The sequence below is a fragment of the Phocoena sinus genome, chromosome 14 (assembly GCF_008692025.1).
Source record: "Phocoena sinus isolate mPhoSin1 chromosome 14, mPhoSin1.pri, whole genome shotgun sequence".
Taxonomy (NCBI): domain Eukaryota; kingdom Metazoa; phylum Chordata; class Mammalia; order Artiodactyla; family Phocoenidae; genus Phocoena; species Phocoena sinus.
In genome coordinates, this window is record NC_045776.1 from 38654327 (window position 1) to 38674165 (window position 19839).

Genomic DNA, 19839 nt, shown 5'->3' on the forward strand with positions numbered 1-19839 from the left:
ATACGTCATTATTTGCAGATAATATCAGCTTTTTAGAGAATCAAAAAAAAAAACCCTACAAGTTATTAGAATTAATAAGAGTCTAGCAAGGTTTCCCAATATAAAACGTACAAATAGCAATTGTATTTTCATATATCAGCAACAATTTACCAAGTTAGCCACAAGGTAACTATGAATTACTTAATTATATGAAAGACATTTATAAAACTTTATTAAAAGACCCAAATGAATGATAATTATATCACATTCACATATAGAAAGATTCAATACAGTCGAGATGCCAATGCCAATTCTTTTTCAATTTATACAATTCTAATACAATTCCAAATCAATTTTATTCAACATTCCAAAAGGATTTTCCATGGAACGTTACAAGGTGGCTCCAAAATTTTTATGGAGGAACTGAGATCCAGGAATAACCGAGACAATTTTGAATAAGAACAAAGTGGATCACTGGCCCCACTGTATATCAAGCCCATTCTAAAACCACAATGATTAAATGTGAATGTGGTCTTGGTGCAAGAACAGAAACGTGGAATGACACAGGCTCATACACATATGGAATCTTGATTCATGATAGATGTGTCATTACTTATCAGCAGGAAGGAAATGAACTATTTAACAAATGGTGCTGAGACAACTATTAGCTATATAAGACAAAATACAGTTAGCCCTTCCTCATACCAGACACAAAAATAAATTCTACGAAGTTTAAGTGAAAACGTAAAAAGCAAAACTTTACAACTTCTAGATATTAGGATAAGAATTATTTTAGACAAGAAACCCAAAAGGGAAATCGAAAAGGGAAAAGTTAATACATATGCATATGTTAAAATTTAAAATTTGTATACATTGAAAGACTAAGGATAAAGAAAAGCCACAGCCTGGGAGAAGCTAACTATAACACATATAAACCACAAAGTATTAGTAAACTCAATACAAAGAGAACCCCTCTAAATCAGTATGAAAAAGACAAACTACCCAGGGGAAAAATGGGCAATGGAAAAATGAGCAAAGGATAATATGGGCATTTCACTGAAGAAGAAAATTAAATCGCCAATGAATATATGAATGCTACTCATCTTCACCAGAAATCAGGGAAAGGAAATGTAAGCTAAACCCATAGTGAGATATTGTCTCACACCTCTCAGGTTGAAGGTCGACAAAAATTAGTGCCTGATGACACTAAGCACAGAACAAGACAACAAGAACTCCTATGTATTGCTTCTGGGAGTCTAAGTCGATAAAATCGTTTTGGAGAAACTTAATACAGTTGAAGATGTGCATATCCTCTGTTAATAGCTAATAATTAGAAACAGCATAAATATCTACAAATGGAATACTCTATACTTGAGCAAATGAATGAAATACAGTGATACGGACTAACTTGGATGACTCTCAAAAGCATAATATATTGATAGTGACAAGTAGTTTGAAGAACATGAACAGCATGCTATCATTTTTATGAAGTTTAAATACATGCAGAGCAAAACCACACACTATTTAGGGATACATGATATTTAGAAAAATATAAAAACATATATGGAAATTTTAAACACCAAATTCAGGTTAGTGGTCATCTCCAGAGAAGAAGAAAAGAGATGAAGTCTTCAATTTTATATATAATGTTCTTTATTGCTCTATAATTTCTGTAATTATCTACAATTTTCTGTAAGCCTGGAATACATTTTTAAAATTCATTCCACTTCTCTTTAATAATCAAAAGTCCTTGGGTAGACAAATAGCTCACAGTTAATATAAAATATCTTTGAAGTCCCAAGCTAGCTGAACATTAAAAGTTATGTCCAATTACAAAATTTAAAAACAAAACAAAAAATAAGGTACCCTACATAGGACAATTATTTTAGGCGAATCTGATTCTAGCTCAGCTCCCAGCCTGCCCTGTGTGGTGGTCTTCGTAAGGATCAGCAGCTTCATCTCTTGAGTTCTCTTTTCAGAGCGAGGAGAGAGAAGCTCTTGGGTGAGGAGCAAAATAAGGACCTTGCCATTTCCCCTTATGCTTCTGACTTTAAATTTGTTCTTCTAAATATATCAGCTTGTTTCAAGAAAACTTCATGCATGGTAACTTAATAATGGGTCATTAGTGGCTATACTAATGAGGTCACGGTGAAGCTTCTCTATATCATTCATTAACATCATTTCCTTGTTTCAAATGAGAATATTGGAGCTTGTTTAAAATCAGAATAGTATTAGAACTTGAGAAAGTAAAAAGTGTTCAATCTTATCTAGTGGATGCTGTCATTCCTTCCTGGGTGCCTCTAAGGAAAGGGAATGCAGATGATCCCCTGTCCACTGAGATGCTGCAAAGGCAGACCTCGTGTTGGCTCTGAGGCCAGTGTATATCAGCGAACACACAGGCAGGCAGTGTTGACAACACGTGGAGGCTCTTTCCTGTCAGAACTGAGATGTGAGCTGCTAATGCAAAGCAATGAAGACTGGTTCCTCTTTTCCTAAAATGCAGCAAATGCCTTCTACAATTCAAGATCCATTCTTTTGGGTGCCCTAACACAGATTCCTGTAGCAGGAAAGGGCAATTAAAGGGCCTCATGAACATATAATCTACTTTGGTCATACTGGGAACAAAGAGTTATACATATAATATTAATAAATTAAATTCCTCTCGATCTCCCTCTACCTAGATAAGCCAAACATGTAAGAGTATAAACCCTGGCCTTATAAATCCTATTTCTGGAAATAAGCTTACCTATAATACCAATGCTGGAATGCATTCAAACCATACAAAGGGAATATCCCAAATCATTGCTAGAAAAAATTAAAAGAAAATACCCAAACACCAAAATTCAAGGTAGTATGGTGAATTTTTCTCTTTATAAAGGCATCTTCAACAGATTTCTATCTTTCATATTCAATCTTTCAGGAAAATGCCTGTAGTGATTGGAAGTTGCTGCATTGTTTAATCTTGGCCAGTCTGGGGACCAGTTAGGGTGTAAAGGAATAAGCACAAGGCTTTGGATTGAGAAAACCTGAGTTTGGCCAGTCATTTTACCTCTCTGAGCCTCACTTTACCTGTCTGTAAAATGGCGATAACAATACTCCCAACTCATGAAGTACTATTAGGTTTGCATGAGAGTGTACCCATGAGTTTGCTTAGGACAGCATCTGGGCCACAGTAGACACTGAACACACATCACTTTATGTTGGGAGTCTAAACTCTACAGATGCAGGGGAGTTCCAGCCTGAGGTTCCCAGCCTCAGGGGCCAGAGTGGGATGTGGGTTTGATCTGAACCTTCCCATCATGGCTACAAGCTGGGTCCATCATCAGGACTGCGTGCCACCCGGAATGCACCTGGAAAGTTGAAGTCATCTAAGTTACACCCAAGGCAGCTGCAACCAAATGAAGCCACATAAGAATGCAGGTGGCCAGAGGCCAGAGAGATTTTGCAAGGGAGTGGATGATATACTCTGAGTGAGAGGAATTGCAGTATTTAATCTTGGCCGTAAAAGTCTCCAGGAACTGCCCCAGAAATCCCATCTGGTTCAAGCCTCCCTTGCTGGGACGTCTGGAACAGGAACTCGATTGCACTGAAATATGGTTGATAATAATAGTTAACATTTATGGAGACAATACACTGTGCCAATTATTTTACACAAAATGGCTCTTTTAATCCCTACAACTTCTTGTACTAAGTTCTATTATTATCTCCTTTATAGATGAGGAAATTGAGGCACAGCAAAGTTAAATTTAGGATGTAGCAGAGCTGAGCTTTTAAACAGGCCTATCAGGCCAGAGCCCCCATATTGACCTATATTCCTTCTGTCCCCACACCATGGGTACTTAGTAAAGTACCATGCCTGTAGTACTTGCCACAGTACATGTCTCAGCTTAAATATTTATTTTTTTTTTCATTTCTTTCCTAAAAATGACCACTACCCTAAATTTGGCCTTCATCATTTACATATATGTTATTATATTTCCTCTTGCAGTCTAAGTTTCTGGGTCAGATCCTATTTTCTCATTCATCTCTGCATCCTGGCACTTAGAAGAGCTGCATGACTAGTCACCTAATGAATCAATTAGATACTGAATAATGAGGATGTATTAAGTCAGAGTAATCTGTATATGTTAGTCTATATGTGTCTACATCCCCAGCCCATTCTCTAAGGGAAGATACATGATGAAGACCTGCTGAGATAATGATTTTTGCATAGGACCCTGTGCCCCTGGCAACAGCTAAGTGAATACAGAGTGGGTTCCTGCCCCAAAGGTAGCTCATCCAAAGGCAAGCTGTCTAGCGGTGTGTGAGGCTTCTGCTGTAGAAGGACGAGCTAATCATAGTCGTGCATCCAGGACTTTGAACTGGAAAGCGGGGAGAGAATATGTAGCTGGGAGAAGCAGAAGCCAAAGGGCCAGGGGGCATCAGTTAAAGTTGTAAGAAGTAAACTATTGGACTTTATAAACATAGCTCTGGTCCTGCCTAAAGCTAAAGACATGAGGCCTGCAAGGATCAAACTTTTCTTTTCTTTTCTTTTGGCCACATTGTATGGCATGTGGGATCCTAGTTCCCCAACCAGGGATCGAACCCTCACCCCCTGCATTGGAAGCATGGATTCTTAACCACTGGACCACCAGGGAAGTCCAAGAATCAAACTTTCTGAATGAATCACATCGTAGAACAAAGCTCAAGAATATTTATAGGAATCCAAAAAAAGAAGATAATTTACAAGGTGTGGCATCCATTAAGAAATGACCAGGCAGGCAAACAAGGAAGAAAATACAACCCATAAAGAAGAAATAAAATCTATCAATTGAAAACAATCCAGAAACGACATAGATGATAGAACTAGGTGACCAGAACATTAAAAGTTATTATGACTATAGTGCATAGATTCAAGAAGTTAAAGAAACTATGCACATGTTAAGACATGAAAGGTATAAAAAAGAGCCCAGTTCAGATGATCTGAATAGACATTTTTCCAAAGAAGGCATAAAGATGGCCAAGAGGCACATGAAAAGATGCTCAATGTCACTAATTATCAGTGGGATATCACCTCACACCTGTCAGAATGGCTATCATCAAAAGGACAAGAAATAACAAGTGTTGACAAGGATGTGGAGAAAAGGGAACCCTTGTTCACTGTTGGTAGGACTATAAATTGGTGCAGCCATTATGGAAAACAGTATGGAGGTTCCTCAAAAAATTAAAAACAGAACTACCATATGACCCAAAAATTCCACTTCTGGGTATTTGTCCAAAGAAAACAAAAACACTAATTTGAAAAGATATATGAATCCCTATATTCATTGCATCATTATTTACAATAGTCAAGATGTGGAAACCTAAATGTCCACTGATGGATGAATGGATAAAGAAGATGTGGTATATATACACAATGGAATATTATTCAGGCATAAAAAAGAATAAAATCTTGACATTTGTTATAACACAGAAGGACCTTGTGAAATAAGTCAGACAGAGGAAGACAAATATCACATAATTTCATTCATATGTGGAATCTTAAAAAAAAACAAAACAAATGAACAAACAAAACAAACTCACAGATACAGAAAACATATTGTTGGTTGCCAGAGAAGGGGGTATTAGGAGTTAGACAAAATAGGTGAAAGGTATTAAGAGGTACAAACTTCCAGATATAAAATAAATAAGTCATAGGAATGTAACTATAGTCAATAATGCCGTACTTCATATTTGAAAGTTGTTAAGAGAGTAAATCTTAAAAGTTCTCATCACAAGAGAAAACAATTGTAACTTTGTATGTTGACAGATCATAACTAGACTTATGGTGTGATCCTTTTGCAATGTACACAAATGTTGAATCATTATGTTGTACACCTGAAACTAATATAATGTTGTATGTCAATTATACTTCAATTTAAAAAAAGAATTCAGTGGTAAAGGTGATTGACGCTTGAGAAAAAAAATCGTGAACTTGAAGGCATAGAAATGGAAACTATTCAAAATGAAACACATTGCAAAAGAAGACTGGAGAAAATCAATAGAGCACCCATAAACTTTGGTAAAACTTCAAATTGCTCAATATATATGCAATTGAAGTCATCAAAAGAAAGGAGAGGTGAAAAGTACCCCTAAAATTTGAAGAAATAAACACTGAAAATTTTCCCATTTTGATAAAAACTATAACCCATAGACCCAAGAATCTGAACAAGCCTCAAGCACAAGAAACATGAAGAAAACTATATGGAGGCATATCAAAATCAAAATTTTAAAACCAATAATAAAGAGAGAATCTCTTTATCCACCAGAGGAAAAAAGACACATTGCATGCAGAGGTACAAAAAAAATTACAGAATGTTTATTGTCAGAAACAATGTAAGATAGAAGAAAGTAGAGCAACATCTTTAAATCACTAAAAGAAAAAACCCCTGTCAATCTATAATTCTCTACCCAGCAAAAATATCTTTCAAAAATGAAGGTGAGGGACTTCCCTGGTGGTGCAGTGGATAAGACTCTGTGCTCCCAATGCAGGGGACCCAGGTTTGATCCCTGGTCAGGGAACTAGATCCCACATGCACGCCGCAACTAAGAGTTTGCATGCCACAACTAAGGAGCCCACCTGCCGCAACTAAGACCCAGTGCAACCAAATAAATAAATAAACATTTTTTTAAATGAAGGTGAAATAAAGACCTTTTCAGACATATAAAAATGGAAAGAATTCACCATCAGTATACCTGCACTACAAGAAATGTTAAAGAAAATCCTTCAAGCAGAAGATAAATGACACCACATAGCCATCTGGATCTACACAAAGAAATAAAAAGCAATAGAAAAGATAAGATAGGTAAATACAAAGCATATTTATTATTATTTAAATACCTTTAAAAGATAATAGATTGATTAAAGTAAGCATAACAACAATATATCAATCACAAATTGATAATCGCATTACATATAAATGCTCAAACACCCCAATTAAAAGGCAGAGATGGTCAGATTCAATAACAAAGCAAGACTCAACAATACGCTGTCTACAAAAACAAAACAAAACCCACTTTGAATATACAACTAATTCCACCCAATTTAAATATAAAACATACAAAATGTTCTACCCAATAATATCAGGATACATATTCTTTTCAAATGCACACGGAACATTTGCCACAATAGACCATATTCTGGGCTATAAAATAAAGCTCCATAAATTTAAAAGGATTCAAGCCATACAAAATACGTTCTTTGTCCCCAGTTTTATTAAATTAGAAATCCATGACAGAAAGATCTGGAAGATCCACAAATATTTATAAGCTAAATAAATACTTTGAAATAACCCATGCATAAAGGAGAAATCAAAAGGGAAATTAAAAAGCATTTTGAACTAAGTGAAAATAAGAACACAACATGTTAAAAACATGTGGGATGCAGCTAAAGCAATACATAGAGGAAAATTTACAACACTAAACGCCTATATTAGAAAAGGCAATAAGTCTCAAATCAATGGCATCATCTTCCAACTTAGAAAAATAAGAGCAAATTTAACCCAAAGTAAGTAGAAAAAAAGGATGTATAGAGAGTAGAAATCAATGAAACATAAAACAAAAATATTAGACAATTAAGTGAAACCAAAAACTGATTCTTTAAAATCAATAAAATTGATAAACCTCTAGCCAGACTGATCAGGAAAATAGAGAGAAGACAAAAATTATGAACTTTAGGATTGCAAGAGATATTAAAAGAATAATAAGGGAATATTTTGAACAATTTTATGCCAATAAATTTGACAACTTAGATGAAATGGAAAAATTCCTTGAAAGACAAAAACTCCTAACAGTCACTCAAGAAGAAATACATGACCTGATGTGGATTGATATCAGATAAACGTCTATTAAAGATATTGAATTTGTAGTTTAAGACTTTCCTATGAAGAAAACTCTACTCCCAGAGAGTTTCCCTGGTGAATTCTAAGAAATATTTAAGGAATAAATAACACTAATGCTATGCAAACTCTTCTAGAAAGTTGAAGAGGAAGGAAAGATGTTTCATCTCATTTTATGAGGCCTACATTATTCTGGTATGCAGCCATTTTGGAAGATAGCTTAACACTTACTTACAAAGCTAAACATGCACCTACCATATGACTGAGCCATTTCATTTCTAGGTAGTTATCCAAAAGAAATGAAAGCAAATTTCCATACAAAGACTTGTACACAACTATTCATAGCCAAAACTGGAAGCAACCCAAATGTCCATCAACAGGTAAACAGATAAATTGTAGCATCCATACAACTGAGTACTACTCAGTAATAAAAAGGCATTTACTATTGAAACATGCAACAAAATAGAGGAGTCGCAAAACAATTACACTAATTGAAAGAAGTCAACCCCTCTCTAAGAGTACTCACTGCACGATTACATTTACATGAAATTCTTTTTTTTTTTTTTTTTTTTTTTGCAGTACGCGGACCTCTCAGTGCTGTGGCCTCTCCCGTTGCGCAGCACAGGCTCCGGACGCGCAGGCTCAACGGCCATGGCTCACGGGCCCAGCCGCTCCGCGGCATGTGGGATCCTCCCGGACCGGGTCACAAACCCGCGTCCCCCGCATCAGCAGGCGGACTCCCAACCACTGCGCCACCAGGGAAGCCCACATGAAATTCTTATAAATGCAAACCAATCGATAATGACAGAAGGCAGACCCATGGTTGCTTGGGGATAGGGAGGGGCAGCCATAATCACAAAAGGGCATGAAAAAAATGCTTAAGAGTAATGAACTTGTGCATTATCTCAATTGTGGTAATAGTTTCACTGGCAAAACATGTGTCAAAACTTATATGCAGGGCTTCCCTGGTGGTGCAGTGGTTGAGAGTCCGCCTACCGATGCGGGAGACGCGGGTTCGTGCCCCGGTACGGGAAGATCCCACATGCCACGGAGCGGCTGGGCCCGTGAGCCATGGCCGCTGAGCCTGCGCGTCCGGAGCCTGTGCTCCGCAACGGGAGAGGCCCCAGCTGTGAGAGGCCCGCGTACCGCAAAACAAACAAACAAACAAAAAACTTACGTGCAGTTTTTTGTATGTCAAGTATACTGCAAAAGCTGTTTAAAAATAAATGCTCCTGGGCTTCCTTGGTGGCGCAGTGGTTGAGAGTCCGCCTGCCGATGCAGGGGACATGGGTTTGTGCCCCGGTCCGGGAAGATCCCACATGCCGTGGCAGCGGCTGGGCCCGTGAGCCATGGCCGCTGAGCCTGCGCGTCCGGAGCCTGTGCTCCACAATGGGAGAGGCCACAGCAGTGAGAGGCCCACGTATCGCAAAAAAAAAAAAAAAAAAAAAAAAAAAAATAAATGCTCCTTTGGTAAGTTTGAGTTAAGTAAAATCTTATTTGTGAAAGAAGCAAACCTTCAACATTTCTTATTTTAAAAAATTATAATCTCTGGTTAAATATTAACAAAACCCAAACTAAGTTCACAAATCGATATTTGAAAGTATCACTTAATTCACAAGTAGGTAATTTAATATGAAGACTTAGAGGTCAATAATAATAATAAAATGGTAATTCAATGATGCAGAATGGCTGTCTTTACAACCTGGCTACGAAACTGGGGTGACCCAATCTAATGATCACAGGACAAGAGGTAACTCTGGGTTGTGCCCGGTTATAAAAGGCACTTTGCTTGCCTTGAAACAAGAAAATGGCAGAACCTTTCTCACACCTTCAGGGTCACATCCCAGCTTTCAGGATGAAATGAGCAAGTCCCAGAGGCAGCCTCAAGAAACAGGCAACTTTCCTTCATCATCACTGCTACAATCCTGGAGACAGCTGTCATCAAAGATGGGGATGTGGATTTAAAGGTTCCTTCTGCTCTCCTTCTCCAGCCTGTCACACACCATTTTGGTGCAGGTCTGAGCTTCCCGGCCACAGGAGGAAACAGCAGGGCTCCCAGAGCTGCAGTAGAGACTGGTCCCACGGGCTATCGCATGGACTGTGCTGGCTCATGCATAAAGCATGAAGCCATCCTCCATGCCTGGCTGGCATCACGCTTCAGCCTGTCCACCTGCCCCTTCTGCAGGCCCTGAGCCCAAGCATACAGCAGTTTTTGCCAGTTCCCTCTTACTTCCCACCCTACTGTCCAAGACCAAGTGAGTCCTCCAGCCAGAAGGAGGTCAGTCCTCTCCTGTCACAGGTCCACCTCGATTAGGCTTCATAATTAACCCATTCTCCTGACAGCTTCCAAAAGCACTGATTGCCACCAGCCCCTCCTATGTCCTGCAGTTTCTGGGCCTTGCTGGCTCGAACTGAAGCCCATCTTTCCAGTCATCCCCCTTCCTCTCCACTCCAGGCCAACTTACCCCTCCCCTGCATGCCCACCTCTCCTCTGAACACCAAATGTCTTCCAAACACAATCTCCCAACTCTTCCAGATCTTCAGGATCATGACTTGAAGAAAGATGTGGAATCACTCTATTTTCTTATCTCCCCCTTTACCTCCCTTCCCCACCCTCGCCCTCCCACCAGGCAAACCTAGGGACAGAGTGCAATTTGCCTTATATTGGTGACTCAGTTTCCCAGACCTCTTACTGGAGGTGTCAGTCATGAGGATGGAGGACCGGTGCTAGGCTCCCCACACTGACGGCATCTCTTTCTTCAGTTCTTCTATGACGGTTCATTTTCTTCACAATACTGTTTGCTGATGCTTTGCTTACCTTCTGTTTCTGCCACTAGAGTGTAAGCTCGATGAAGTCAGGGACAGGGTCTGATTCAATCAACGTTGGATTCCCAGGCCAGCACTCATGGCACACTGTGAGCACCTGATAAACACTCACTGAATGAAATGGATGAGTATGTAATGTGTGCGTGCGTGTGTACCTGAGCACACGCACGTTCACAGCACCTGACAGTCAGGTTTCCAGTTGCCACTGGCTACCGTGGTTTTGCACTAGCATTGTACAAAGACTAGAGAGTGAAAACGGGTAGGAAGGGGTGTGTGTTTCTATCTCTATCTATCTAGATATCTATCTAGATTTCTATCTATATATGTGTGTTTACACACACACTTTCCAAAATGAACCCAGAAACCCGGTCTCTTCCACTATAATAGTAAAGCTTACTCACTCGTGGCCTGGCTTTGTGGGAAGGAGCAAGGAAATGGGACCAGGGACCCAGAAACATTTTCTGAAGGAGAAAGCTCCCCCATCCTTCCTACCCCTTTTCTCTCTGTGATCTTCTTACAATGCCAGTGCAAAACCACTGTAGCCAACGACAACTGGAAACCTGGCCGTCGGGGGCTGTCCCACTGGGAGAGGTGCCCAAGCAGGGATGATGGCGCAGGGCTAGGGCTCAGTTTATAGCACAGAACCACTGTAAGTGTCTCCAGGTCTGCTGTGTAGCTGTTCCATCTGCACTACTTTGATGAGTGATATTTGCACTTCCTTGTTACAGAGCTCACCTGCCTCTCTTACACACACACAATGTTCTCACTTCCAAACAAAATTACAGTATATACCTCTTAAGGTTGCTATAGATACCCTTTAAGTAAACAAGGGTGAGAGAACTGTCTAATTTAAAAAAATCTATTCCTGGGAATTCCCTGGCAGTCCAGTGGTTAGGGCCTGGAGCTTTCACTGCCAGGGGCCCAGGTTTGATCCCTGATCGGGAAACTAAGATCTTGCAAGCTGCACAGCGTGGCCAAAAACATAAAATTAAAAAATCTATTTTAACCCCACTTTCCAAAGGAAGGAAACAGGATTAGAAGAGATTAAAACTGCTCATACATTTGTTCGCCTGGTTATTTGACAAAGAGGTAGGGGGCAGGGCAGCGAGGAATAGGGAATCTCATGCTGGAGAGATGTAGGGAGGAGACGACCAATAGCGAAGCAGCCAAAAGGCTGACAAAAAGGAACATAGGACGAGCAGAAAGTGCTTCCCTGCAAAAGCAAACACTTTTATCTTTACAATTTACATGTATGTGGATTCTCCAGTCCTGCTTGTCTTAAGGATTCCTGAATCTTTACAAAAAAATGGCCAGTCCAGAAATGTGAACCATCTTTATCCCATGGCTTTGTGGAACCCAGGTTCACTACCCTCAGACCACTGTACGTTTGTGACCCTTATTTTAGAAACAGAAGGATAAACACATAATGATTCAAAGGGCTGAGAGCTTAAATTGAGGTATATGAGCCCGTAAGAATGTCACAATTCATTCTGCCTGAGGAAGTCAGAGGAGTTTTACAGACAGATGCCACCTACTTGGATCCTGGAGGATGAGAAGGAATTGACTGAATGAGAGAGGAGGAGGCTGGTCAGAGGACAGAGCAAACATGAAGGAAGGGGCCTCAGGAGAGCCTGGTAGCACTTGTGTGCGGTTGCAGTACAGTGAGGATGGGGACGCTGATGGCTGATGAAGCTGCAAGGTGCAAGCAGGACCCAAACGCGAGAGATCCTAGAGATGAGGGTTAATCAGGTTAGGTTCACAGATAGGTAGCGGGAGGCAAGGTTTCTAAGCAGGAAACGTCAGATCCATATTTCAGAAAGGATGGGAGACATACATCACTGCACTACTAGTCCAGGCATGACACAGATCTCGGACTAAATCTACGGTATTAGGAACGGTGAGAAGAAGTCGGATCTAAAACCCACGTGGGCTACCGCAGAGCCCAGGTCCCCTAATGCCCAAAGTCACTGTATGAAGCTGCCATCAGGGAGCCAGACCCTACCGTAAACTCACTCCATCAGTGGACCAGTGCGTCTCCTCTTGTGCACTCTGGATGTAGCACAATGGATTAATCAGGACCACACTGGGCCTTCCAGGAACTCATTGCTTGTAACAAGATTGCTATCAGGAACTAGCAGCAGGCGAGTAGGAAATTCACTTGGTGCACAGCACCAGGAGCACACAGCTACACAGCCCTTGGTTTGAACCGTAGGGAACCTGTCCCTGTTGGTATCTTTTTCCTTCTGTTGGCCATTGTGGGCTCTATGCCATTAACTGTGATCACAAAGAAAGGCAGTGCCTTTTATCCCACTTTACATGCTAATCAGGATCGTCTCTGATATTCTTTAAAATCTACTTTGAGCAATTTAAAATAAATTAGTTATCCATTTTATACATATTAGTGTATATATGTCAATCCCAATCTAAGAAGAACCTGCTGTATAAAAAAATAAATAAAATTCAAAAATTCAAAAAAATAAATTAACAATAAAACTTTAACTAGAGCCCATTGGACAATGGAGCTCTCAACTCTACTGACACAATGTTTGAAAAAGTACTGCGTGGACCAAGAGATGGAACACAGCCAGCAAGTGCTTGGGATCCAGAAAAATACATGGATCATATATTTGGAAAAAGCAGTGATTTGAAAACCAGACAAGTAGAACCTCAAGGCATACGTAGATACTAGCAAAGGCCAGAAATAATAAAAGCCAAAGCAGACGAGAACAGAAAGACACAAGCACCCAGACAGCCATACAGAGCAGTCCACGTGGAGGAGGAAATCAGGATGAGGGAGACACAGGTAGCAGCAAATTATACTCGGGGCAATGGTCACTGGGCCTGCAAGCAGCTAAGAACTACAAGAGTGAAAGTAACCGAAGATAGGCAGGAAATGCACGGAAACGGAGACCTTCGTTCAGAGGGAGGAGTTATGATATCAGCGGTAGGGACAGGTGTCCTAGGGGGTCACAGGAAGTGAGGGGGCTTGAGCTCAGTACAGCAGGCCCCCACTCTCCTCGTCCTAGCTGCTCGGTCCCAGCTTCCCCAGACGTTCCCATTCTCTTTATTGCAGCACAGAAGCCCACAACAGCATATGACAAAAACAACGGGCTATTTCAAGGTAGCACACGATACAGTCATATTCCAAAAACTGGGAGGAAGGGGGGCTCCTGACGGCCTCAAACAGTTGATCCATCCGAGAAGGTGGGCACCAGAGGAGATGGGAAATGCTCCTATGGGAACAGCTTGCACAGACACATAAACGAGCCCATATTCCTGTTGGTATATGACACATCGATAGGGAAATGATGGATTGTTCACTAAATGGTACTCAAACAAGTGAAAAAATGTGACTTGGATCTCTGCCTCATACCATATGCCAAAATAACTTCCAGATAGATAAAATATTTCCATGTGAAAACTGTAGCTGTAGAAATAATAGAAGAAACCATGGGAGAAAAGGCTGCCCTCATAAGGAACACTAAACCCAGAAGATAGAAAAGATTAATAAACTTGACTCCAAAATTTAAACCGTTCTGCGTGGTAAAAACACCATAAAGGTTGTAAAAAGACCAACGACTGAGGAAAATAATTGGTTCACCTATTGCAGTTTATAAAGAACCTGTATACCTCAATAAGGAAAAGAACAGTGATCACGAACCAAAAATTCACAGAAAAGGAAAGGTACCTGGACATATGAAATCATGCTCAATCACATTCATGATAAGAAATGCAAATTTAAATGTTAATGACACACAACTCTTCACTACTGGGGGAAAATGGTTGACTAGTTGAACAACACCTCTTTGGCAGAGGTGTGGGAAAAAAAGCTCTCTCACACACCTGTGGTTGAGAACCAAAACTGGTACAATCCTCACGAAGAGCAACTTGGCAAAATTCAATCAAAATTTTAGAAATACAAAAACTTGACTTACTAAATCTATTTCTGGGCTTTTATCCTAGAGATAATCACACATGTGCAAAATGACACATGGACAAAAAGACACATGGATAAAGATTACACTGCAGTCTTGTTTGTAATAGCAGAAGATTAGGGCCCATCATTACAGGACTAGGTATATGAAGAAGCACCCAGAGAACAAAGTATTAAAAAGAATGCAAAAGCTACAAGTATTGCTGTGGAAAAAGAACCTAGATATATTTTTAAGTGAAAAAGCCAGAGGCAGAGTAGTTTGTGTAGTGTGTTACTATTTGTGTAAAGCTATATTAAACACATATATGCTGATATTAACGTAATGTATCTCTGGAAGTACACATAAGGAATTGCTAGGAGTGGTTGCTTCTGGGTAGGAGGAAGCTTCACTTGCACTGTGCACCCCTTCACACCTTTCAAATGTTATACTGTGTATACAATACATGCTAAGCCCATATAAACAGTAATACAACAGAATTTAAAGTTGCATCCTTTATTCATCCCTTATTATCCATTTATTCCCAAAGGAAGTGTCACGACTAATATCTGGGCTTATAGTCTTCCAGGAAGTCAGAAAAACTCTGCTGGGACGACTATACAAGGCAGACAATCCCCAAACTTCTAAGGACTCCTGACATTAGTCTGTAAAACAGGCAGCTGATTGCCATTTACAGTAGACAACAGCGCTATTTTAAGGGAGAAAGAGAGCTTATGGCACATACTGCCAGGTCCACAGGGAAGTCCTCCCTGGCCTCCTAAAATCTCCAAGGTGTACCCACTGAGCTCTCAGCATCTTCACCTGCTCATCCCCCCCACTCCAGGGGGGCCTCATTCCCAGAGCACTTACTTCCTAGCCCCAGCACAAAGACTGACCCGCCTCAGAGCACCTTCAACCCCCCCCCCCACCCCCGCACTAGACTTACCATTCCCCCAAACTCCCTCCGTAACTGCTGTCACATCACCAGACAAGCCTCCAGCTGCCACTTCTGAAAAGGCCACCAGATGGGGATGGCGCCGCAGGGATGGAGAGAGGATGAGCTCTGACCAGAGCCGCAGTGACTGTGCTGTGATTATTGTTTGCTTGTTTGTTTCATTTGAATGTTTGAACGTGAATGGTTCAAATAGTCTTGTAATTTTGTTTTCTTTTAAAAAGAAAATATTTAGAACATTTCCACTCAAAAATCACGTTTTCAAAATTGAAGCATTTTAAAAGTCTGCTTTCATTAGACAGTTGCATCTTGCATCCCTGAGGGCTTTTGCAAATAGTTCCGGTTTTCTTATTCTGTTTTGTTTGGGCACAACTCAAGTTGCAATTTCACGAAAATCAATGCTACACTCTCTGTTTCGAAAAGAGCCCTATAAATGAAGCTGTACTAGGAGATGTGGAGATGGATTCGTTTTAATACCCCTGCCTTGATTTAATTTATATATTGCTTCTTCAGTTTTTCCTTTCTAGGCTGATTTATCATTCCCAGTTTTATTAACATCCAACACACTAATATGCTTGGGAAAAAGATGGAAAACTCCAAACTCACAGTGATGCCCACCTGTAGTCCCAAATCGGGCTGACTTGCCTGAAGGAGTGTTTTAGTTGGCCTGATTTTCCTAGGACTTCAGAGAAGTAAGACTTGCTTCCAAATCAAGGGAAAGGATTTCTAGAACTGCCCGGTACTGCATGGGGCCCTGTCATGCTGTTTATTAGTCAGGAGTGTTCTGACAGAACATGTGGGTTCTCGTCGCAAATTTGCAATTGTTCATAATAGCTCAATGTTTTTCCTAAGAGTTTTCTTTTCAGTTTCAATAATTATGGGTATTATAAAACACCTCAATGATAAATCTTACAAACTCTACTGAAGTATATACCTCGGTAAAAACAATCATGTATCTTAATAAGGCAGAAAATATTTGTAAATGTAAAAATGGATTATGGATGACTTCCAAAGAATCCAGTTATTAAATAGGAAAAAGAAAAAAATAAACTGTATGAAAATATACATTAGCATAAATACAACTGACATAATATGCTTGGGTGGTAGTATACAAATATGATTTGGAGTTGGGGCCCCTTTGATTTTTCTTTTTTTTTTTTTTTTAACAGTCACAAAACATAAGCTAGCAAGGTGAGAGTAAGAAGTGATGATGCAGCCGGGCCTGGTGGCTTCCTGGGCCTTAATGAAATGGCACATCTGATGTTTCAAATGATCCATCACATGGTTTTTCAAAGTTGCAGATGGTGATAGTTGAAAAAATCATGCAAATGGAAAGGAAGTAGGGAACTCTTTGAAGCTTTCCTTGCTAGTGGATACAGTGGATGTAATGAATTTCCTATGGCGGAAGTGCACAGTAAGAGAGAACAGGACGGGCCCCTGCTGTCCGCAGTGACTGGGTCTCAGCGTGCAGGCTGCCTCTAAGGAATCTTAACCCAGTGCCTTCTTCAAGCTGAGGACCACTGAGTTCTCACCTCCCCAGCTCCTGGTGCATCTCCCTGGGTGTCAGACAGACCCCTCAGGCCTTGCGTGCCCCAAGATGAACACCTCCATCCTCGATTTGCTTCTCTTCCAGTATCTTCTACCTCAGTTCCTTGTTTCTAACACCCACAGGCTCCCGCAAGCCTGAACCCTCACTTTGCTTCCCCTGCTCCCACCCTCCCGGCAGCAGCCAACCCGCTGATCCTCTCAAGCCCCAAGGCCTCTGCGCTTCTTGGTCATGGTCACCTCTCTCAGACTCAGAGGCAGTTTCTGGCGGTCCCTGTCTCTGCAGCCTCACCCCGCTGGCTCCTTCTGCACTGTTGACAGATTAGAGAGCATCACCAGCTGCTTCAAAACCCTAAAGCCCCGGGGCCTTAGGATGAAGACCAGCCTCCCCCCAGGGCACTCTATCCTCTCTGCAAACCAGCCCCTTCCTCCCTCATTTAATCCCCCAGCAACCCCAGGGGACACTCAGCCAGCCCCAGCAGGGAAAGAGACACAGACAGGAGTCCTTCAGGGGCCTGCACTCCTGGAACAGCCCAAACTGGACCTGGGTTTCCAGTAGGCTGAGTCTGGGGCTTCCGTTAGGACCTGGGAACAATGTCCCCCAAAGGCCAGGGCTTGGGGAAACCTGCAGACCTTCTATCCTTGTAACTTCTCAACTTCAGGGACCTCCAAACTGTTTTCCAACCAATGAGTGGATAATTCACCTGGATACTTCAACTCTGCCACAGCCCAGCCCCAGGTACCATGGGGGGCACAGCAATGAATGGAGCCTGGTTCCCTGCTCCCGAGGAGCTGGCAGCCAAGCATGTGCGAGGTATGTTTTGTGATATCAGTCAGACTCTCATATTCCTCACTTCAGCCCCAAATCTCACATCTAATAGGACAAGGGTTCTCTTTACTGGTGACCTCTCTGGGAGCACAGGCGACCTCAGCTGATCCCCAGAAGAGGTGCCCTAGGGTAAAGGGCAGAGAGTGTCTTCAGGGTAATCAACTTGTTACCTTATTACCAAGACCAAACTGAGCCCAAATATGCCCAGCCCAGCACCACACTGGACTGTGGAACCTGGGATTTTGACACCATGGGATTTATGCACCATCTTAGAAATTACAGGTGATGTGTGGCCAGGTAAACCCCATTGGACAGCCCTTCCTCCTGGGGCTCTGTATCCCAACCAAACCCCCAACCGCCAGCAGCGCTCAGCAAAACACACTTCAGAATGCACAGGAGACGACTTGAATTTGGAATACAGATAGAATTTGTTTTAAACTCGGGATTTGAGGCAAATGACTTCTGTGAATCGCTCACGTCTCAATATCTGATCAATCACGAGCTGCTGGAAGTTATATCTCATCATCATACATTGTCACTTCCAACTGGACCCACACGGTGGGGTTCACACAAGGCTTTCTATGTGTACTTTTTCATCTGCTCATCAAAACCGGCCTCTAAGGTAAGGGTTGGCATAAGGGGCATCTACCCTCAGGGATTAAATAACTTCCCACTGAGTGAGCTGGAACCCTAGCCTGTGTTCTCTAACTCAGCACTCTTGCCATATAAGGGTACCTGTTTTTAATTGTTCTAAGATTACAGGTCTTACCTTTCCCTTGTAAACACATTCTGTGCAATCATTCACTTCTAGGAGTTATAATCAGTTCATTTCTGGTGGTCTAATTAGTACTCTTGCCAAGTTACATTCCTTCCATGGACCCATACAATTTGTTTCTCTTCTGGTAGGTCCTGGATTAATAACACAACACCTTAACAGGCCCACTACCTCCTGATTTACATAAAATGAATCATTCAAAGGTGAAAACTGATGCGTATAAGACAAATGGCACGGTTTACACAAAATCTAGAACAGTTTTTAAGAGATGAATAGAAACATTCACATTTAAATATTTTAGAACAAACTGGTATACCTATCTATAGTATGCAGGGAGATAAGACAGTATTACCAATAAAATACCACCTCTAATAAAATATTTACTTAGTACACAGTGCGAAAGAGACAGAAAAGATTCTTACCTTTGGGCTATATTCTGTAAAGGGAAATATTTCAGATTATTCTTTTCATTTACACTTTTCCTTTGGGCCCTCTTAATCAAACTGATTTCCTTCACTTGAGGACAGGGAAGTCATCACCATGCTTCTTCTAAAACCCACCTTTCCAGCCCGGCCTCCTGTTGAGGTGAAAGAGGTGACGTGAGGGTGATGGGCACATTGGATCCAGACGAAGGCCTCGAGGAGTGATGAGAGTTGTTGCCAAAGTTGCTGTATCTGGAGAGCGCAGAGATTTAAGTTGTGGGGCAGGAAGGGACAGAAAAATGAGTACCAGTCAATAAATGAATAACACGTGGCAAACTATGCTAATTTTTGCAAGAAAAACAGGTCTGGAAATGCTAGCACTGTTAGTGATTACCCTAACTTGAAGAAACTAGTAACTTCTTTGTTTTATTTCTCATCAGAAAAATTTCCCAAAGTCGAAAACTATTAGGCAGCAGGTATGACAAAGGGTTTAAATAAAACCCTCATATTTCCTTTCTTTTTAAGTGTACATTAAAACTAGTTGCTAACATAAATCAAGAATCCAAATTACTTTCAATTGAATCTGAAGATTTTCTTGCCTCTCGTGGTGACACAATTAGCATTAATTGCATCAAAGCCTGCAGAAAATACCGGATGATGAGCTAAAGAAACATCGGATTAAAAATTCTCCTTTAGGTGTTTCTGAATCATTTTCATCCATTAAATGCTATAATCTCATCACAT

General features: G+C 41.0%; 1 protein-coding gene across 3 annotated transcripts in view; it reads right to left on the reverse strand.

Moving 5' to 3' along the window:
• Positions 1 to 19839, reverse strand: part of FHOD3 (formin homology 2 domain containing 3) — a 497328-nt gene that overhangs the window by 125214 nt on the left and 352275 nt on the right. For all 3 annotated transcript variants that reach the window (XM_032602812.1, XM_032602814.1, XM_032602813.1), the window contains exon 11: positions 19234 to 19347. In XM_032602812.1, the coding sequence (XP_032458703.1) occupies positions 19234 to 19347 (114 nt within the window). The remainder of the gene's footprint in view (positions 1 to 19233; positions 19348 to 19839) is intronic.